The 21,813-nt window shown below is 45.1% G+C and overlaps 2 protein-coding genes across 5 annotated transcripts; one reads left to right on the top strand and one right to left on the bottom strand.

Annotated features, from left to right (window-relative positions):
- Positions 1–722: 722 nt before the first annotated feature.
- Positions 723–5,724, bottom strand: ap5m1 (adaptor related protein complex 5 subunit mu 1). 2 transcript variants are annotated; one of them, XM_035752261.2, is made up of 8 exons: positions 5,594–5,724; positions 2,978–3,638; positions 2,639–2,866; positions 2,398–2,537; positions 2,120–2,205; positions 1,881–1,993; positions 1,704–1,800; positions 723–1,590 (listed from the first exon to the last, which is right to left on the bottom strand). In XM_035752261.2, exons 2-8 carry the CDS (start codon positions 3,602–3,604, stop codon positions 1,508–1,510), a joined length of 1,374 nt encoding a protein of 457 aa, XP_035608154.1. In that variant the 5' UTR covers positions 3,605–3,638; positions 5,594–5,724; the 3' UTR covers positions 723–1,507. The 2 variants fall into 2 exon arrangements, with proteins under 2 accessions (XP_035608154.1, XP_035608153.1); XM_035752260.2 differs by lacking the exon at positions 5,594–5,724 and adding an exon at positions 3,823–4,105.
- exoc5 (exocyst complex component 5) lies at positions 4,527–20,758 on the top strand. 3 transcript variants are annotated; one of them, XM_035752256.2, is made up of 18 exons: positions 4,527–4,698; positions 7,077–7,171; positions 9,250–9,397; positions 9,626–9,820; positions 11,185–11,249; positions 11,520–11,548; positions 11,650–11,759; positions 11,986–12,030; positions 12,163–12,303; positions 12,396–12,478; positions 12,972–13,181; positions 13,820–13,967; positions 15,531–15,639; positions 15,794–15,914; positions 17,867–17,953; positions 18,063–18,171; positions 18,335–18,550; positions 18,707–20,758. In XM_035752256.2, exons 1-18 carry the CDS (start codon positions 4,672–4,674, stop codon positions 18,893–18,895), a joined length of 2,127 nt encoding a protein of 708 aa, XP_035608149.1. In that variant the 5' UTR covers positions 4,527–4,671; the 3' UTR covers positions 18,896–20,758. The 3 variants fall into 3 exon arrangements, with proteins under 3 accessions (XP_035608149.1, XP_035608152.1, XP_035608150.1); XM_035752259.2 differs by having other exon boundaries at positions 4,571–4,710; XM_035752257.2 differs by lacking the exon at positions 4,527–4,698 and adding an exon at positions 6,136–6,269.
- Positions 20,759–21,813: the final 1,055 nt, after the last annotated feature.

Here is a 21,813-nt window from a genome sequence, read left to right as displayed (position 1 = left end):
ATCTCTACCTGCTTTAACACTTCAACTACCAGATGTTCACATACTTAGCAGTGTATACTAGCAGTGTATTACTAAAGACAGGCTGTTGTATGTCTTGGGAAACACAGCTTGGTTAACGTGAGGACACTTAGAAATATCATCCAGATGTCTGTGCCGGGAAATAGTCTTTCTTATCATGGTCATGTGTGGATGAGCTGTACTCTAACCAAATTGCAATTATTTGAATCTGACCCTTATGCCGAACCAATTTTTGTCATGCAATATTTAAGGTGGCCACCACACCCTGTTTCTCTTTACAAGTTTTTCTCCACTTAGCCAGTCATCTGACCAGCTGGGGGTGGTGGAGGCCTCAACTTTTTAGAGGGTTGTTCAGTGCTCCATCTCAGGCTGGAGAGGCTGGGTATTTGAAGAGGCCAGCCCCAGGGGGGGCCAGGGAGACCTGCCAGTTCTCCTGAGAGGCTCTTTGTGGCACAGACGCTGCCCGGATCAGCCTACCCTTTCACATCCCAAGCCCCATCTCCCACAGGACCTCAGCTCCAGCCGACGACAAGGCCCCAGCTGCTAATTATCTGGCTGATGGAGAGGCACTGAAGTGGGACTGTCAGAGCTAGGGGTGGCCCCTCTCTCTAAAGAGATGTGGCCAGTGGAGTGGGATGTCCAAACATTTACAAAATATAGGAACTGGCAGCATCAATAAATAAAAATGTACACAAATGCAGACATTGTATTAACGTCAATATTTAATTGCAATAATTCAATATTTTCTCTTTCCAGTACTAATACTCTTCAGTAAGATTCAGTTGAATAACCATTATCTGTATTTAAAGCTAGAATCCTTAGTAGCTACATCCATTTTTGGACATACATTAAGGATATATACATTTATACCCATTGATTCTTGAAGAATATAAATTATAAAATACTTAATTCAACAGTCATACCCCATTAGAACCAAAAATATAAGATTGTTTTACTCCAATGTTTGTGAACAATGTAAAACAAAAAGCACTGTATAGCCTCAAAACATAGTTACAACTATAATTTTGATATCATGGATAGTCCGTGCTTGCAACCATAGCTATGTCTATGATTTTGGGAGTGGTTACATTTCTAAAGACCCATCCCTCAGCTTTATACCAAAACAGAGGTGGGGTGGACACTTTGTTGTTGTTTCAATTAAGGATTCTAGCTTTTTCATATTCTTTCACTGAAAATTGATTGGTCTGTTCAGTACGGTTGAGAAATTGCATTTTGCGTCTTAGATGAGACCAAGGCTGTCAGAAGAACAGCATATACAAGCCATTCAGTTACAGCACTTTGACCATTGTGTTCATAATGTTGGATGCTGTTTGTTACACAGATTCAAACCTTGTCACCAGAATCGAAAGCAGTGTCTGTTGTCCAGCAATGATCTTATGCTCTGGAGATCCATCATGTGTTTGGCCCATCCCAGATATGGACGAAGTAGTAATTTCCTCGATGCTGGTCTATACTGTACAGTTCCATCCTACAGCATCATGTGTCCGGAGGACACTGGTGCAGTTCCAGTTGAGTTCCAGATAAAGTATTCTGAGGATAACAACTCCCGGGCTGCAGAGAGAAGAGAGAGCACACATTCAGGCTTCACAAATACATATTTTTTCATGAATATATTTTCATAGAAAATAATTAAACCAGCATTAGAACCCAAATCTCTCACTCACATGTGACTATACGAGGTTTTGCAGAGGAATAGACCTGCACTGAATGCTGGTCCACACAGCATCCAGACAGAGTCAAGTCTGGCACTCGGAAGTACAACTGAAAAACATGAAGGAATGGTTTTTCTGGTATGTTTAGTTTTAGATGCATCTCCAATGTCTAGAAAGAATCTGACTTACTTTGATGTAGGCTGTAAGGTCTGTGCAGAGAGGATCTGTAGGTCCTGGGAGCTCCCCTGAAAAACTCACACTGCCCTCTAGTGACACCTCACGGGACTTGGGGAACTTCTGGCCTAAAGAGTGGCAAGGCAGAATATGCATGTTGTTTTTCCATAAATAAAGGGTATTTGAAACTTAAATATGTGGTAAACTGGGTCATTTCACAGTGTAAATGTTGTCCCCAGACCAATGAGACGTACCGAGGACCCAGACCAGCAGGTTCTTCTCCTTGGACACTTCCAGCTGTCCTGAGCTCACTTTCACATCCACACTACCCATCTGGTCCCTGCCACAACACAGAGGTTCAGAGGTTAAACGTATTCTCAAGTCGAGATGTGTTTCTTTACAAGATTCCAGAAACACTGCATTTCAAGCAACACTAGAAGGGATGATTATGTGTAATAAGCTACTATATTGACATCAAGAAGTGCATCATCAATGTGAGATGTTGTGTATTGTTTATATGTGCATAGGTTACCTGTTAAAGAATGGCAGATGTGCCTCACAGTACTCGAAGCTGTTCCTCACACTCTCGTGAAGTTTCAGACTCACAGTAATACGCAACTGGTTGTCATCATCCTTCAGCTGATAGGTGCCTAGGATAGGAGGCACGGGAACCTGAGAAAATACATCATTCAATCTGACGAGATGAAGACAGCAATGTATGAAGGAGTGAATGCATGTATTTAGCTAGTTTTACAAGCTCTGGACTTGTGTACCTGAGATGTGTAGCTGCAGAGCCTGAAAGGCTCAAGAGGAGGGGAGAAGGGGAACTTGTAGGGGCCAGAGAAGGCAGAGCTGTCACAGTCCTCAACACTCATGGCAGTCAGCACACTGGCATCCAGTGAAGACACACAAGGGTGGACCAGGACATCCATCAGTGGTGAGCCATTGGGTGGCAGTGTGAGAGTGACCGTCACATTGGGAAGGACCCCTTCCACTTCACACTGATGACACAAAGGGAAAAAGCACAAATGGGTTAGAGAGAATGAGTAGAAAGCAGAAGGTAACAAGAAACTTCAGTATTACATTACCATAGACAGTATCACTGTGCTCACCTTGCAAGTCACTGTGCCATAGACATCCCAGAGGTCCTGCCTGTTTCGGTTTCCATACTGCATGGAGCGCACCATCTCCGTTAGAGCTACATTCACCACAGCCCGACCACGGTGCACCCCTGTTTTCCAGGCTGGCTGTTTCTGGGTCCCTGCAGGAGTGGGCATTGCTGATGCCGATGAGGCCCCTGGCTGAGGGATGTCCAGTGGGGTCCCGAGGGGGCAGATCTGCAGGAGGATAGAGGGCATCATGGCCAGGCGAGATGTCAGCCCCTCTCTGTCAGGCTTACTCCCAGACCCACAGAGGAAAGCTTGCAGGCCCGCCAACAGTGTGAGACCCTGGGAGACAGAGAACAAGCTAGCCAGAGGAGGCCGAGGATCAGCGGGGGCATCCACCACGGCCAGACAGGCCAGGATCAGAGTCCCCTGGGAGATGACCAACATTGGCCAAAGAACCCCTCCACTGGGGCCTTCTAAATGGAGCTCCAAGGCTGGTGAGCGCTGCTGGTGGAGACAGTCATCTCGTAGAGCCATGTAGGGTTTGTCAGAGTCAGAGAGGCCCAGCTCAGTGAGTAGGAGCTGGAGCACAGTGCCATCCTCTGGGACAGACGCATACAATGAGCCGGCCATACACTTAGCACGCTGCTCCACTGTTGGGTATCGCCTGTGTGAGGAGCCAACACTTTTACCAACTATGCACATAGCCAAAACAGCAATATGGGACAGGTGTGAATTAACATACACATACATACATACATACATACATACATACATACATACATACATACATACATACATACGATGACATTACATTTTACACAAACAATGGAAGGAAAAACATTACAAACCTGGAAAAGCGCACTGCTACAGACTCTCCCCTCTCGTAAGATATAATCCACAATGCCCTCACACTCATGTTGTCCAGAACAAAATGCCTGTGATTGACAGGTTATGCATACATATGATAACCACGTTTCTTCTATGATAGATCTATGAGGGAAATCTTAAAGTAGTCCAACAAAGGGGGACATAACATTTTGCCTCATTTTAAACTTGCACGACTGAGTTTATCGATATTCTGTTCTGTTTTCGTTGCAAAATGAACTTCCTATTTTTACAATCATGTGACAGCCTGAACCAATCAGGATACTTTTGCGCGTGTGTGTTTACGCAGTGTACCTTCCGGGGTGTCACTAGTTACCACAGCCACAAAGTCAACATTATTTTTATTTCTTTTTTACATTTTGGTTATTCATTTAAGGTTAGGCATAAGTTTTGCAGTGTGGTTAAGGTTAGGTTTAAAATCAGATTTTGATAAGAGAAATTGTAGGCGGGGTTTAGTCATAATAATGGACACGCTCGACATTGCAGCCGACATTATAAATGCGAGTCGAGACTGACTGATTTACAAATTCCCTTGCATCCTAAATAACTGCTCAATATTATTGATCGATTAGTCAGTCAGTCACAATTAACCCATGATACACCACGGTTTTGACGCTCTCGAATACGGCCTAAGGCTATGGAAACTAGTGACTACCAAAAAAAAAAAGAAACTAGTGACGACCCGGAAGTAGAGCTGTTAAACGTATCAACAAAGGGCAAAACATAAATCCAGCTGATCAGTCAATCGGCTGTCATACCCGAATGTTAGTTTGCCTAAACTGCAATTTGTACATTGCATATATAAGTAGAACATGGCAACGACTCCTCAACTATTCGAGGTAAAATAAAATGTATGTTCCCTTGGCCTAGCTGACTGCTAACTTTAGTGGTAGCTTAATAGCTAGCTAGGAGGATACGTATGAGCTAGATAACCCCCTGTTTAAACGTTAGATGAGTACCGTTAGTTGAAATGTCTTAATTTAGGCTAACTAGCTAGCCAGATATAGCTATAAGGATTGGAAATTGTGCCTCAGCTAGGAAGTTGCCTTGCCAGCAGATCCGACCCGCTTGCTTACAGCTGCACTAGGGTCGGATAGGCTTCCTCTGTATGTTAAGACCCCACTGAGCCAGCGCGAGGTAAGGCTCGGAAAACGTACTTCAAAACAGGGATGAGAAATGCGGTGTACTCCGAATTGTCCCAACAGTTACACCGAAAAAATTCGGGAGTACAACGCATTTCCCAGGATTGAGTTACGTTTTCCGAGCCATATCTCGCGCCGGCTCCGTGGTGTCTTAACCAACACAGGAATCCTATCCGAACCCAGTCCTATCGCAGGTGTAAGCAAGCGGGTCAGATCTGCTGGTTAGGAAGTTGCCCAGCTGTCCATTAGCTAGCGACGTTACCATTTGCTAGCTATTTTGCACTGACAGCTAGCTAACAAAGCTAGTTACTGTAGTGTTTACCCAGGCAGATGTTGACGATGTGATCATTTGTCAATTATGTAAGTTGACTAGAGGGTTATACTACAAAGTAGGTTCAGTGAGTTAGCCAGCTAACTTGATAAACAACCAGAAATAACCGATTTTTGTTGGTTAATTAAGAAAGCTAAACTCATGTGTTTTAAAATGCTGAGCCCATTTAAAGTTATTTTAGAGCATTTAGACAAGTTAGCTGGTTAACTCATTGAACCTGATTTGTAGTATACCCCCCAGCTGTACCTTAACCAAACTTACCTCTAGCTTGGGGGGCAAAGTGTATCCATCCCACTGGGCACTTCAATCTGGCCCGCAAGACGTATTATATTTTATTATATATTTATTTTTTGTAAACATTTTTTATTCCCAATTTCATGGTATCCAATTGGATAGTCTTGTCCCATTGCTGCAACTCCCGTAGGGATTTGCCCCAGCCGCCACAGGAAATCTCGGCCTGTCAAGCCTTCTCCTAACCCGGATGATGCTGGGCCAATTGTGCGCCGCCTCATGGGTCTCACAGTCACGGCCTGCTGTGACACAGCCTGGGATTGAACCCGGGTCTGTAGTGACGCCTTAAACCGCTGCGCCACTCGGGAGGGCTCCGCAAATTGATTGCATCCCTCCGTTGAATTTCAAAATCCCGATGTGTTCCTCGAGCCAAATGTTTGCCCACCCCTGCTCTAGCTGCTCTATGTCTTATGTTATTGCCTAAGTTACTGGTTTACAGTAGCATTGGCTAGGTAGCTTGTCACGCCCCTACATATCATTGTTGGGGAGTAGTGAACTAGCTACATTGTTCAACTAGTCATTTGATGACATTTTGCAATAGCTTGGTGGTGGTTGAACTAAATTCAAATCTTGGTAGTTAATTACTTTTTTGCCATGTTTTGGTGTAGCTAACTACACGCTACGTTTTTGCAAAAAGAAAAGATGGGTGAGGCAAAGAATTTCCTTTATTTTTTGGCATCAAACCTAGCTAATTCTCACTTGAAACACTGTGTGCCTAATTTTAACTTTGTTAAATAGGCTAAATCATACATTCTGTTAACATCTGACTATAGGGATCTGTTCTTGCTATCTGTTGTATATGACATTTCAGATTTAGATGTTATTTTTCACTAAGTAGTTTGGAAGAAGTTAACTTTTTTTCTAAGTAACTTTAGTTAAGTAAACTATATTCTTCTTAAGGGTAGCTTGGTAAACTGTGAAGCGGTCTAAGGCACTGCATCTCAGTGCAGTCCCATAGGGCGGCCCACAATTGGCCCAGCGTAGTCCAGGTTTGGCCGGAAAGGCCATCATTGTAAATAAGAATTGTTCTTAACTGACTTGCCTAGTTAAATAAAATAAAAATAGCAACTATATTTTCAGAGTAGCTTCCCCAAAACTGCAAAAACAGCATTGAAACCATGTAACCAGCTAGCTACTTGAGTGCACCTGTAATCAATCATTGACCATTAGACACAATAAGGGTTAATGTATGCCATGGTCTAGTCAACTAAACTCAACGATTTACGATGGAGTTGAGCAGCGACTAGTGTGGGCGGATTGGAACTCCGACATCACATAAATAAAAAACTACCGATTTCAGCACCCAAAGATTAGCCCACAATTATACAGTCGTTGAGTTTAGTCAGCTAGCCAGGTTCCAGTATTGCTCATGTCACATCCCATGCTCACCATTTATCTAAGACAGTCTTAACAGGACAGAGATTGACACTGTCTGTGTGTGCTTGATCCACAGGAGCCCTTTGATGCAGATGAGTACATAGAGAGGTTGGCCTGGAGAACCCCTGGAGGAGGGTCCAAAGGCGGAGCTGAGGCATTCGACCCCAAAAGGTAGTCTTGTTCTAAAGACATGGCTTTATTGAAAGTTACCGTAATCATGACGCTTGACCTCTTTTCAAAAGACTAACTAACCCTAACACCTACCACCAGCCTAATCTTGATCAACCAGCAGCCAATCCCCTGTCTTATTGCAGGTCCTTGTGCTTCCCCTTTTAAGACCCTTACCTTTGTTTCAGCCTTATCCCCCTTTCTTAAAGCTCTAGTCCCAACCATACAACAAGTTCTATTTAAACCCCCATTGAAGATAACTCCGAGGCAGTGCGTAATGGGAGGCCACCAAGCTCTGAGTCATACAGTAACTGACAGCAAGGAAATGAATGTGCATTGGGAAGGGATGGGAGATGTCCCTAAGCTGAAGCCACTGCTGCGGGAATTAGCTAAGAGATTAAATACTCATCATTTTGGGACGTTTCCTAGTCTGTTAAATATGGTGCTGAATTACAACATTTGCTCCACAGTCCTCACTTTAAATGCAGCTGACGTAGCTCCCAGTTTGTAGAGCTTCGTAAATGTGGGGACCCAAGGATTAAGCCCTCAATACTATGTATAAATATTAACTGAATGAGTGTAAGGTTAGTACAGTGGTCACCAACCGGCCGATCTCAATCTGCGAGACATTCCTAGTCGATCACCAAACATTTCTGAAGAAAAGTCAATGATAAAGCCTTGCACTCATATATATATATATATATATATATTTATTATTTTTTAATTTAGAAGGCAACTTGCTCTGTTGGCAGTAGGTTCATTTGACTCAGAAGTTCTGCACGCCTGGTAGGCAAAGTGTTCCCATTTTGAACTACATTTCATTTGTCTGGCTGGACAAACTCTGCCTACCCGGCAGACCAGGAAAGTTAAATCAAGTGTGCCCCTGTCCAGTCTGTTAGCTAAAATCACTGTGCATACAGCTTCCACAACCCCACAGCAAAGTTTGATATTAGCCTAGGTGAGATTTCATAGCTTTTAAAACCTCGACCAGAGAGAGACTGTCAAAGAATATAGCAAAGAGCTGGTGTTTTTATGAGTGAGTTCATGTTTCTGTTTTTATTCAAACCTTTTTCAAAACATAAATGTGCTTTTCCCTACTTCCACTCGCGCTGCAACTCCAAGGAATGAGTATCGATAGACCTGCGTCTTTTATTAATTGCTCATTGTGTCAAGGAATATTTCACTTTTTCTAGTCATATGCACAAATTCATGTTGTTCCTGAGGCAGAAACATGATGCCCCCTCTCTCTGGTCAGTCTCACCGGAGGAAAGGAGAGAGCAGGGACCATGAGAGGCAGACCCATGATGCCCCCTCTCTCTGGTCAGTCTCACCGGAGGAAAGGAGAGAGCAGGGACCATGAGAGGCAGACCCCTCTGCTGTGCTCTCTCTGGTCAGTCTCACCGGAGGAAAGGAGAGAGCAGGGACCATGAGAGGCAGACCCCTCTGCTGTGCTCTCTCTCTGGTCAGTCTCACCGGAGGAAAGGAGAGAGCAGGGACCATGAGAGGCAGACCCCTCTGCTGTGCTCTCCCTCTGGTCAGTCTCACCGGAGGAAAGGAGAGAGCAGGGACCATGAGAGGCAGACCCCTCTGCTGTGCTCTCCCTCTGCTGAGACTGACCATCGGATGCAGGTACCATCACTCTAGTAAAATAAAAAAGCCAATTATTTAAATGTATGCTCAGCTGTACCTCGCAAGTGATAGAACTTACCTATTTTGTTATCAAACCTCGAGTTTTGAAATACAATATGGTCTGAGAAGAACAATATTGGCAGGCCAGTTTAGCCAAATGCTGTGATTATGTACTAGGCCTACGGCACAAACCTCATTCCTACAGAACAGTTTTTTTTTTATTGCATAGGCTTCCACTTTTTAAGTCATGTTTTGTTTTTATCTGAGTGGTAGATCTTGGCTTGCATTTTGACCCTGAACGTGATCTTGACTCAAAGGTTGGTGACGACTGAGTTAGTAGGACAAATCAAGTTGAAGGCCAGCTTGTAAGTGAACTCATGGCTATGGAGAGTCTAGACCAATGTGAGGAAGGCTTGCAGTCTTTTACAGCCCTTGTCCTGCTTCCCTCCTAGGCTGCTGGAGGAGTTTGAGAACCACATAGAGGAGCTGAAGCAGCTAGATGAGAAGATCCAACGGCGGGTGGAGAAGCTGGAGCACCAGTGTCACAGAGAGGCCAAGGAGTTTGCCCACAAAGTGCAGGACTTACAGAGGAGCAACCAGGTCAGTTTCACAACCCACTGGACCCACCACAACCTCAGATCCCCAGCCTTTTACCCTGTAGACAGGCACGTTTTGAAGAGAATGTCAGAATCCAGTGTAATATAAAAGCATTATGACCCTTGCTACATTTTGAAAGCCCTGCCATCATGCAAGATTATGTTTATCCCCATTTATTAATCATGTCACACAATGTGTGATTTCTTTTTGCACAACTCTATCTCCATACAGGTAGCCTTCCAGCACTTCCAGGAGTTGGACGAGCACATCAGCTATGTGGCCACCAAGGTGTGTCACCTTGGCGACCAGCTGGAGGGCGTGAACACGCCCAGGCAGAGGGCGGTGGAGGCACAGCGTCTCATGACCTACTTCAATGAGTTCCTGGATGGGGACCTGCGCAGTGATGTCTTCAACAACCCAGAGAAGGTCATGATACACACATTACCATCCACCCTCGTGTATTCTTAGAGATTGACCTTTTTTATGTTTTTCAAAAATGAAAAAGATTGACCCTTGAATATAACACTACTACAGCAGTGAAAGATGTTAAGAACTGAAATAAGTCAATGAACAGGATTGAGGTAACCACACATTGTAATTTGTGGAATTGATCCCTTTAGTTGGATCCCTGAGCTAATTTGGATTAATCAACTGGCCTTTACTTTTTGACAATAGCTAGAGGATTGACTACCATGGATGTCAACATGCTCATGTCTGTCTTAATCACATTAATTGCAAGGTGTGAGAGAGAGCCTTTTTTTGTTGTTGCTGTTGACGGTCTTGGTCATCACCATTTTGTCCTACTACAGCTAAATGTGGCATGGGAAAGCACATCAAAATATATTTCTTATGGGAGAAAACTGGGCCTAATTAATCTACGTTTCCGATAAGAGTTCAAAGCCATTTGAGTGACCTCACTATCAACCCTCAAAAGTTTGATTGGGGATTGTCAAAACGGTTTAAGAGCGAGTGGGGAAACCGTAATCAAAGCGGGCGGAGAGTCTGGAGGTCAATCTCAGAGACGGGACCTGGAGATGGGATGGGAATGCTTCCAGAGAGGCATGGCGGGAATATCGGACGGATCCCTTTTCCTGAGCATACCTCCAGATGAGGGGGAAAGAGGAAAGCTGCGAGTGAATAGCTGAAGGGGGGGATGGCTCTGCTAATCCTTCTGAAAGGGAGGGCTGGGCCGCCAGCGAGGAGACAAGTGCTGCTAAACCCTGACTGCAGAGAGACGGCTACATTACTTACATGGGATTTAGCTAATCTTAGCTGGGGGACAGATACTTAGAAAACCTTTGCCGCGCAGAAAGGCTGGATCCTCCTCATGGGAGCGGAGTAATGATGTTAGCTGAGGCAGGCATCTGCGGGAACAGAAGAGTTGCGGACGGCGGGCCTTTACTAGGTCTGGGTTTTTCAGCCAGCGTGTATGTCAGGGGGAGGGGAGTGGCGGGTTCTCGACAGGGCCCATTTTTTAAGAGATATCCCTGGCCGGACAGATTATTGAAGGCGATTTAGGCTGCAGTGGGATTAGAGCCCATTCAGAGGAGGCATGCCAATAAAGAGTTAGATATGCTGCTAACCCAGGGCGGCTGCTGCGGATGCTGTTAGCCAGGTGAGCGGCGGCTGCTTGTTATCAGCTCCATGGTGTACAGGGAAGAGGAGGGCTGGTTTAACATGATCTCCTAAGTGGAGATGCTGCTACTGTTGGTCTGCTCTCTGTTTGGGTGTCCATTTTCTAATGTTTCTCTCCCTCCCGACTCCTACCCCCATATTTCTCCCTTTCCCAGATTAAGGAAGCTGCTGATATCATTCAGAAGTTGCATCTCATAGCGCAGGAGCTGCCGTTTGACAGGTGAGTCGTCCTGGAGGCAGCTTTACACGAGCTCTGTGGTACAATGCAAACAGTATCGGTGCTGCTACTCTGTGCCTCCAGCCCAACCAGACTAGTTTTGTAAATGTTATGTTGCATTAACTAGTGTTTCTGAGTGAGAGAATACATTTCACTTCAAGAGGGACTACAAATGTCACACATGCAAGATTACATTGACATCATTTTGAGTTTGAGTCTTTTTAATCTCCGATATCCTCTTTGGTGAATGCCTCTATTCTTGTCCTCTTACAGGTTTGCGGATGTCAAGGCCAAGATTGCAAGTGAGTGGTTGCACTCAAAATGACCTTTGTTGCTGATTGATCAACAAATGATTGCACAGCCATGCTAAGAAAGGCAACTCGATCTGAATGTGTCTCTCTAGGTAAATACCACGACCTGGAGCGCCAGCTGGTCCAGGAGTTCACGGCGGCCCAGCGTAGGGGCGAGATTGGCCGCATGCGGGAGGTCGCCGCAGTCCTCTTACATTTCAAGGTGACCCACAAACACTGGACTGTTTTGATACGTCTCCATATTAAAGAAAGATTAGTGTTATTGTTTGAGCGGTGTATGTGTAGTAGTGGTGCATATTGTAACTTACAAATATGCACTTGTATCTCATTTAGCGTCTATACAAGCATTGCATCCAGTTTGTTCTTTGGAGATGTTGGATTGTGGTAATGATGCAGGTGTGATTGTGACATGTCTTTGTTTCCTGCAGGGCTATGCGCACTGTGTAGATGTTTATATCAAGCAGTGTCAGGAGGTGAGTGTGCAGTGTTCAGTTGAACATGAACCCTTTCATAACAGTTTAGTATAGAGTACCTTTCCTGCTTCTGTTGTAATCTCAGCACAAGTTGTAGTCCTGAGGTCTGTAATTAACTCTGTGTGTGTTCAGGGAGCGTATATGCGTAGTGATGTGTTTGAAGACACGGCCCTCCTCTGCCAGCGAGTCAACAAGCAGGTGGGCGAGGTCTTCCAGAGCCCCGAGACCGTCATGGCCAAACTCATCCAGAACATATTTGAGAACAAACTACAGGTATAGTGAACAATATCTGCCACTAGATTTGCCAGACAATACCTTCTCTGACCCAGTTATGTTGGACTGACTGAGCAGCTTTGTGTTTCCAGGCTCACGTGAAAGAGAAGCTGGACGAGACCCGCCGCTCTGACATAGAACAATACCTCAAAAACCTCTACGACCTCTACACCAGGTAATGTCTGTTCACCTTTGATCTCTTCACTCTTAAAGGTCCAATGCAGGCTTCTTCTTTTTTTTAATCTCGATACCAAATCATTTCTGGCTGACAATATGTACCTTACTGTGATTGCTTTAAATTAAAGCAATTTCTCAATCAATAATTTTGCTAGGTCTGTCTGGGAGTGGACTGAGTGGGGAGGGGAAAACTGAAAACTAGCTGAAATTGGCAGAGAGGTTTGGAATTCTAATTGGTCTATTAACTTATTTACCACCTGGTGATGTCAACAGGCAAAACTCCATCCCACCACAACAGGTTGACATTTCAGTCAATCTTTTCAAACAGCTCTTACTAAAAGGGAATTATCATTTTCACAGTATTTTTGCAACATCATAGTGTGGAAATATATATAAAATACAGGAGATCAAGTTTTTGACTGCACTGGGCCTTTAATACCTCATACCCTCCAGTCTGACCATTGGTAATCTTGGCAACCCTGTGTCTCCAGGACGACAGCCTTGGCTGCCAAGCTAACAGAGTTCAACCTGGGCTCAGACAAACACACGTTCCTGTCCAAGCTCATCAAGAACATCTTCTCCACCTATCTGGAGAGCTACATTGAAATGGAGAAAGATTACCTCCGCACACGCAGCGCCATGATCCTGCAACGCTACTACGACTCCAAGAACCACCAGAAACGCCCACTGGGTGGGGGCAGGTAGGAAGTGACTGACCACCTCTACCCTAGAGCCCCCATGACCCTCCCCTCTCTCCTCCGTCTTCTCCCTTTACCCTGAACTTCCTTCTCCGCCTTGGTGTCAGACCTGAGTTGGATTAAATAGTTAAATGGCTTTAAATAGTACATCCCTCATCTCTCCACTCCTCATATCAAGGTCCTGTCTTTGAGTTCAGACTCCTCCCTTTTCCTTAATGGTGTAATGGTGAGGGAGTTCTGTTAATGACCCGGGTATGGTGAAGCCGGTTAGTATTGAATGCATTCGTTTTAGAACCGGGCTGCCTCCCGGGTGTAAGCCAGGTGCCCTGTTTTGGCTGACGACATAGTCTGCTCAAAACAAAAGTGGCGTAGTTTAGGCACTTGGAGTAGTGAGTAGGGTTCTGTGTTTTCAAGTGCAAACATGATTGCTTTTGATGAAAAGGCTTTATCTGCCTTCCCAATGAATTCTTTGAAAATTGAAGCATTTTATGGAGAAATAAGAAAGTGGTGTTTTTCTGAATGATGCACCATGCTGCTTTGTTGACGACATGACAGAGGTGCAGATTTCGATTTGATAAGGGCACTCCTCCGTTCACATCACGGGCCATAGCCCGGTGCACTTAATCAATCCCCCCCTTCAGTATCCAGGAGCTGAAGGAGCGGATCAGACAGCGCACCAACCTGCCATTGGGGCCCAGCATCGACACCCACGGGGAGACCTTCCTGTCCCAGGAGGTGGTGGTCAACCTGCTGCAGGAGACACGCCACGCCTTCGAGAGGTGCAACAGGGTGAGGCTGCTACGCTGCCCCCTACAGGAGAGACAATAACACTGACTGCAGTGATCCTGAATTATCATAACAGGATCCTTTGTCACAGTGATCATACAGTTGAAATCGGAAGTTTACATACACTTAGGTTGGAGTCATTAAAACTTGTTTTTCGACCACTCCATACATTTATTGATAACAAACTGTAGTTTTGGCAAATCGTTTAGGACATCTACTTTGTGTATGACACAAGTCATTTTTACAACAATTGTTTACAGACAGATTATTTCACTTATAATTCACTGTATCACAATTCCAGTGGGTCATAAGTTTACATACACCAAGTTGACTGTGCCTTTAAACAGCTTGGAAAATTCCAGTAAATTATGTCATGGCTTTAGAAGCTTCTGATAGGCTAATTCATCTGTACAAACAATAGTACGCAAGTATAAACACCATGGTACCATGCCGCCGTCATACCACTCAGGAAGGAGATGCGTTCTGTCTCCTAGAGATGAACGTACTTTGGTGCGAAAAGTGCAAATCAATCCCAGAACAACAGCAAAGGACCTTGTGAAGATGCTGGAGGAAACGGGTACAAAGGTATCTATATCCACAGTAAAACAAGTCCCATATCAACATAACCTTAAGGCCGCTCAGCAAGGAAGAAGTCACTGCTCCAAAAGCGTCATTAAAAAAAGCCGGACAACAGTTTGCAACTGCACATGGGGACAAAGATCATACTTTTGGGAGAAAAATCCTCTGGTCTGATGAAACAAAAATTGAACTGTTTGGCCGTAATGACCATCATTATGTTTGGAGGAAAAAGGGGGAGGCTTGCAAGACGAAGAACACCATCCCAACCGTGAAGCACGGGGGTGGCAGCATCATGTTGTGGGGGTGCTTTGCTGCAGGAGGGACTGGTACACTTCACAAAATAGATGGCTTCATGAGGAATTAAAAATTCTGTGACATAAGTCAGGAAGTCGCAAATGAGTCTTCCAAATGGACATTGACTCCAAGCATACTTCCAAAGTTGTGGCAAAATGGCTTAAGGACAACCAATTCAAGGTATAGAAGTGGCCATCACAAAGCCCTGACCTCAATCCTATAGAAACTTTGTTGGCAGAACTGAAAAAGCGTGTGTAAGCAAGCAGGCCTACAAACCTGACTCAGTTACACCAGTTCTGTCAGGAGGAACGGGCCAAAATTCACCCAACTTATTGTGGGAAGCTTGTGGAATGCTACCTGAAACGTCTGACCCAAGTCAAACAATTTAAAGGCAATGCTACCAAATACTAATTGAGTGTATGTAAACTTCTGACACACTTGGAATGTGATGAAAGAAATAAAAAGCTGAAATAAATCATTCTCTCTACTATTATTCAGATATTTCACATTCTTAAAATAAAGTGATTATCCTAACTGACCTAAAACAGGGAATTTTTACAAGGATTAAATGTCAGGAATTGTGAAACTGAGTTTAAATATATTTGGCTACGGTGTATGTAAATGAGGCCTTTGCAGTAGATCCCTGTAGAGTGCTGCGAGGAAATCAGGTCCTGTCTCTGTGTTGTGAACCAGCTCTCAGATCCCTCGGACCTGCCCAAGAACGCCTTCTCCATCTTCCTGCTGCTGGTGGAGCACCTGTGTGTGGACCACATTGACTACGCACTGGAGATAGGCCTTTCCGGTACACACAACTCTCACTAACTGTCACTAACACAGTAAAGGTCGAAAAACCTTTTAGAAACATTGAGTAAATCCTTTTTACATGTGGGTGTAAAATGAATCTTCTCTTGTGCCTTTTTAAATGGAAAGTGTTTTTCTCTCGCCTCTCTCTACAGCCATTCCATCAGCTGATGCCAAGAATGCCAACCTTTACTTCCTGGATGTAGTTCAGCAGGCCAACACCATCTTCCACCTGTTTGATAAGCAGTTCAATGACCACCTCATGCCTCTTATCAGGTTAGCATAGGGCATGTCCTGTCAATCATACCTATCCCCCCCTGTCCCATACTGCAGTCTATTGCTAGCACAGACTGGATTATTTTCCGAGATGTCTCAGATGGCGTTGAGGAGTATACCACATCAGTCATTGGCTTCATCAATAAGTGCATCGACGACATCGTCCCCACAGTGACCGTACGTACATACCCCAACCAGAAGCCATGGACTACAGGCAACATCCGCTGTGGTGGAATTATTGTAATCAAAGGGAGACTTTTTGATTTCTTCAAAACAATCAAACTATTATTTAATTACTGCAGTAAGGGAGCTGGTCGGTAATCACCCCTGGAGGTGATCACTGAGAAACCAATGAGCGGATTTGAGCCACAGCATTTTATAGCAAAGTCCATCCTCCTGGATGTTGATGACAAAAAACAGATGTATGGAATGGGTCACAAGGTTCAGATTTGTATGAAAGATACTGTCTGCTGTTAATTATAAGTATCTCATTATGTAGAGACCAGGGTCTGGCTCTGGAGTCGTCTCTCCTTGGTACCTTATCGAGCGGAAACATTAACTCATGTTCTGGAATGCGGTATCCCCAAGGACATCCTATATCTCCTGGCAGTGTTAACTCCCAGAGGCCCACTTTCAATTCACACAGACACAATAGAGTTATGAGAACCCTCTATTTTGTTGCATAAAACAACCGTTTGATGCAATAAAAGTATTATAACAATCTTGCAATTTTGCTCTCACACTGCACTGAGCTAAAGGTTAGAGCTGTCGCTTTCAGCTTTCGCTTTCAAGGAGCTGTCTTTAAACAGGTCAACATTCACACGGCCGCAGGGCTTACCAGGACGTGTACTGCGAACATGCGCTGACCAACTGGCAAGTGTCTTCACTGACACTTTCCACTTCTCCCTATCCGAGTCTGTAATACCAACGCGTTTTAAGCAGACCACCATAATGCCTGTGCCCAAGAACACTAAGGTAACCTGCCTAAATGACTACCGACCCGTAGCACTCATATCATGAAGTGCTTTGAAAGGCTGGTCATGGCTCACATCAACACCATTATCCCAGAAACCCTAGATCCACTCCAATTTGCATACCACCCCAACCCCAGGCAATCTCTATTGCACTCCACACTGCCCTTTCCCACCTGGACAAAAGGAACACCTATGTGAGAATGCTATTCATTGACTACAGCTCAGCGTTCAACACCATAGAGCCCTCAAAGCTCATCAATAAGCTAAGGACCCTGGGAATAAACACCCCCCTCTGCAACTGGATCCAGGGTTTCCTGACAGTCCATCCCCAGGTGGTAAGGGTAGGTAACAACACATCTGCCACGCTGATCCTTAACACAGGGGGCCCCTCAGGGATGCGCGCTCAGTCCCCTCCTGTACTCCCTGTTCACTCATGACTGCACGGCCAAGCACCACCCCAGCACATTCATTAAGTTTTCCGATGACACAACTGTGGGAGGCCTGATCACCGACAACAACGAGACAGCCTATAGGGAGGAGGTCAGAGACCTGGCAGTGTGGTGCCAGGACAACAACATCTCCCTCAACGTGATCAAGACAAAGGAGATGATTGTGGACTACAGGAAAAGAGGACCGAGCACGCCCCCATTCTCATCAACGGGGCTGTCCAGGCACACCAAGACAGATATGAAGAGGGCACGACAAAACCTATTCCCCCTCAGGAGACTGAAAAGATTTGGCATGGGTCCTCAGATCCTCAAAAGGTTCTACAGCTGCACCTGCTATTTAATTACTTGTTACGACAGCATCCTGACTGGTATTTAGCATTTCACGGTCTACGAAATATATTTATTATATGCCTGGTATGGCAACTGCTCAAATGTTTTAGCCATGTAGCAAGCTTCATGTTTTCCAGATAGTTGTTCTGTGCTACTTTGTATTACCGTTGACCTTTTATGGACCTTCTCTCTCCACCAGCTCTTCTCCCAAACTGACAGAGTGCCTGCACAAGAAGAAGGAGGTGATTGAACAGATGGAGGTGAAACTGGACACCGGCATAGACAGGTCAGTAAACCACTGTTTTTTTTATGTTATCAACAACATCATGGGAAATTAGTGAATGTATTATATTAGTGTGTGAGGGGTGGTTGTCATGGTGTTGTCCTCTCTGCAGAACGCTGAACTGCATGGTGGGACAGATGAAGCACATCCTGGCTACGGAACAGAAGAAGACAGACTTCAGGCCTGAAGACGAGAACAACGTTATGATCCAGTGCACCGCAGTAAGGAGTGAACTGCACCCAGCCTCCACCCCTTGTCTCATATGCAAAGAGAAACTGTAGTCTGAAGAGTTTTAAAAAGTAAAAAACAAATCAGTGCCATTTCACTCGACCTGTGACTCCCAACCAGATGGTCTGATGTCCCCTTCCTGCCTGTGCTCCCCAGGCCTGCTCCAAGGTGTGTGTGTACGTAAGTCGGCAGGTGGAGCGTGTGCGGAAGTCCATGGACGGTAAGAACGTGGACACAGTGCTGACGGAGCTGGGTGTGCGTTTCCACCGCCTCATCCACGAGCATCTGCAGCAGTACAGCTACAGCTCCATGGGAGGCATGCTGGCCATCTGCGACGTGGCCGAGTACCGCAAAAGTGCCAAGGACTTCCGGGTGAGAGGTCACACCAGAGTTAGCATTACAGCTGTAGCAACAATTTACATCATAATATTAAGCACTAGCAATGCTACCGAGTTAATGCTAGCTAGCATACTGGCTTGGGTTGGATGTTGTAAAAGTTCTGTGTATGGTTGACTGTCTGTCCCGCAGGTTCCTTTGGTGCTGCAGCTCTTTGACACGCTCCACGCCTTGTGTAACCTCCTGGTGGTTGCCCCCGACAACCTCAAACAGGTTTGCTCTGGCGAGCAGCTTACCAACCTGGACCGGAACCTTCTGCACGCCTTCGTCCAGCTGAGAGTGGACTACCGCCAGGCCAGACTGGGACGCCACTTCAGCTAATGGCCCCGGTCTATGGGTCACTGTCCAGCCCTCTGTCTGTCCGTCCATCCATCCAATCACCAGGCCCTATGATTTCACAAGATTCACCATGGAAACAGAATTCAGCCAACCTGGATATTAGTCTTTCATTCTCATCTGCAGTAGCACCTTTTGCTTGTTTGTCCGTCTTAGAGGCCAAGAAAGACCACCGCCTTTCACAGTTGGGCTACCTGCATTTTGCCCTTGATTTCTGCAATGCAAAGATATATTGACTGAGCTCTCTTGTTTCTAAATACTAATCAACCAAACCACCGTAGAAGATTTTGTCATATTGCCGGTAATATGGACCTTGATTTCCAAGATTTCTACTTTAAAATAAAGAGACGTTTTGATTGTGCCAAATATATGTTCTGTGGCTGCACTTGTCCACAGGAACAAACTCTAAAGCTGCAGTATAGAGAAGGTTGAACTCTGCATAGCTCAGGCATGTCATGGCAATGACTGACTGGAAACAGCCACCCCTCATAGAGAACTCCCAGAGGAATCTAATTTACTCTCACCACCACTACCATCTCTCTCATATCGCTCTCCCTTATCTCTCTCATGCTCTCTCATACACTATATGTACCAAAGTAAGTGGACACCCCTTCAAATGAGTGAATTCTGCCATTTCAGCCACACCCGTGGCTGACAGGTGTATAAAGTTGAGCACACAGCCATGCAATCTCCATAGACAAACATTGGCAGTAGAATGGTCTTACTGACAAACTCATTGACATTCAATGTGGCACTGTCATAGGACGCCACCTATGACAGTGCCAAGTCAGTTTATAAAATCTCTGCCCTGCTAGATCTACCCCCAGTCAACTGTAAGTGCTTTTAGCGGGAAGTGGAAAGCTCTAGGAGCAATAACGGCTCAGCCGTGAAGTGGTAGGCCTCTAGACTATTCTGTGCTTCCAACTTTGTGGCAACAGTTTGGGGAAGGCCCTTTCCTGTTTCAGTATGACAATGCCCCCGTGCACAAAGCGAACTCCACACAAAAATGGTGTCTTGATATCGGTGTGGAAGGACTGACTTGCACAGAGCCCTGACCTTAACCCTAGCGAACACATTTGGGATGAATTGGAACGCCGACTGCCAGCCAGGCCTAATCGCCCAACATCAGTGCCTGACCTCACTATTGCTATTTTGGCTGAATGAAAGAAAGTCCCCGCAGCAATGTTCCAACATCTAGTGGAAAGCCTTCCCAGATGAGTGGAGGCTGTTATAGTAGCAAAGGGGGGACCAACTCCATTTTAATGCCCTTGATTTTGTAATGGGATGTTTGATAAGCAGGTGTCCACATACTTTTGGTAATTTAATGTATCTCTCCATATCTATATCTAACCAAGCCTGGTATAGAGCTCCGCTGTGCCTGGCAGATAGTCACATGACCACCTCTCTCTGACCCCTGACCTCAGGGCAGAGGTGAGGGGTCATCACACTGCACTGTGATCCCAGCCGTAAGCATGTCTGAGAACCACTCAGAGGTCCTGGGTGGTCTGTCTGTGGCTGGGATGATGGGTAATTGCCTAGATCGACACCTGTCCACAGGGGCTTACGATCCATCCTTTGTGGCCTGGATCAGTCCTGAATCAGGGTCAGGACACAGTGAAATGTTGCTCTTCAGTGCTTAAGGAGATAATGAGTGAAAGTTAAGTGGACTTCACAGGGAATACGGGAGGCCAGGGAGGGTCAAGATCATTGTGCCTCGGCTCTCACATGGTGGTCATTGACTGTCAGTGTCAGTTAAGATCAAACCTGAAGTTCTATTGTCTTATGATGCTGTTCCCAGTGTACTGCTCTTGACCTTAATCAATGATTCATAAAAAACTTTTTGTTTAATTAGCGTCTTTACTTCTAGCACAACCTTACTGGTTCATTTTCATAAACAGTCAGTTGAGTTTGAGATGTTAGTACTGTTATTTATTTGTACTATATTCTACATTGTAAAATAATAGTGAAGACATCAGAACTATGAAATAACGCATATGAAACCAAAAAAAGTGTTAAACAAATCAAAATATATTTTATATTCTTCAACGTAGCAATCCTTTACCTTGATAGCTTTGCACACTCTTGGCATTCTCTCAACCAGCTTCACCTGGAATGCTTTTCCAACTGTCTTGAAATATACATATGCTGAGCACTTGTTGGCTGCGTTTCCTTCATTCTACAGTCCAACTCATCTCAAACCATCTCAATTGGGTTGAGGTTGGGTGATTGTGGAGGCCAGGTCATCTGATGCAGCACTCCATCACTCGCCTTCCTGGTCACATAGACCTTACACAGCCTGGAGGTGGGTATGGGTCATTGTCCTGTTGAAAAACAAAAGATTGTCCCACTAAGCGCAAAGCAGATGGGCTGGCGTATCGCTGCAAAATGCTGTGTTAGCCTTGCTGGTTAAGTGTGCCTTGATTTTAAATCACACCTCCATGCTTCACGGTGGGAACCACACATGCGGAGATCATCTGTTCACCTACTCTGAGTCTCACAAAGACACAGTGGTTGGAACCAAACATCTAACATTTGTACTCATCAGACCAAAGGACAGATTTCCACCGGTCTAATCTCCATTGCTTGTGTTTCTTGGCCCAAGCAAGTCTCTTCTTATTATTGGTGTCCTTTAGTAGTGGTTTCTTTGCAGAAATTCCACCAGGAAGGCCTGATTCACGCAGTCGCCTCTGAACAGTTGATGTTGAGATGTGTCTTCCTTGAACTCTGTGAAGCATTTATTCGGGCTGTAATTTGAGGTGCAGTTAACTCGAATGAACTTACCCTCTGTGGCAGAGGTAACTTTGGGTCTTCCTTTCCTGTGGCGGTCCTCATAAGTGACAGTTTCATCATAGTGCTTGATGGTTTTTATGGCTGCACTTGAAGAAACTTGAAATTTTCCCGAT

Source organism: Oncorhynchus keta, chromosome 35 (genome assembly GCF_023373465.1).
Source record: "Oncorhynchus keta strain PuntledgeMale-10-30-2019 chromosome 35, Oket_V2, whole genome shotgun sequence".
Lineage (NCBI taxonomy): Eukaryota > Metazoa > Chordata > Actinopteri > Salmoniformes > Salmonidae > Oncorhynchus > Oncorhynchus keta.
Note: the sequence above shows the minus strand (reverse complement) of the source record. Positions and strands in the feature narration are given on the sequence as shown.

Excerpts from the sequence above, each read along its gene's own strand:
- exoc5 (XM_035752256.2), top strand. The coding sequence starts at position 4,672 with ATGGCAACGACTCCTCAACTATTCGAG. Across the intron at positions 9,821-11,184 it reads TCTTCAACAACCCAGAGAAG|ATTAAGGAAGCTGCTGATAT; the intron begins GTCATGATACAC and ends TCCCTTTCCCAG. Across the intron at positions 11,760-11,985 it reads CAGTCCTCTTACATTTCAAG|GGCTATGCGCACTGTGTAGA; the intron begins GTGACCCACAAA and ends TGTTTCCTGCAG.
- ap5m1 (XM_035752260.2), bottom strand. The coding sequence starts at position 3,890 with ATGAGTGTGAGGGCATTGTGGATTATATCTTACGAGAGGGGAGAGTCT. Across the intron at positions 1,801-1,880 it reads ACCTTACAGCCTACATCAAA|TTGTACTTCCGAGTGCCAGA; the intron begins GTAAGTCAGATT and ends CATGTTTTTCAG. Across the intron at positions 1,591-1,703 it reads AAAACCTCGTATAGTCACAT|CCCGGGAGTTGTTATCCTCA; the intron begins GTGAGTGAGAGA and ends TTCTCTCTGCAG.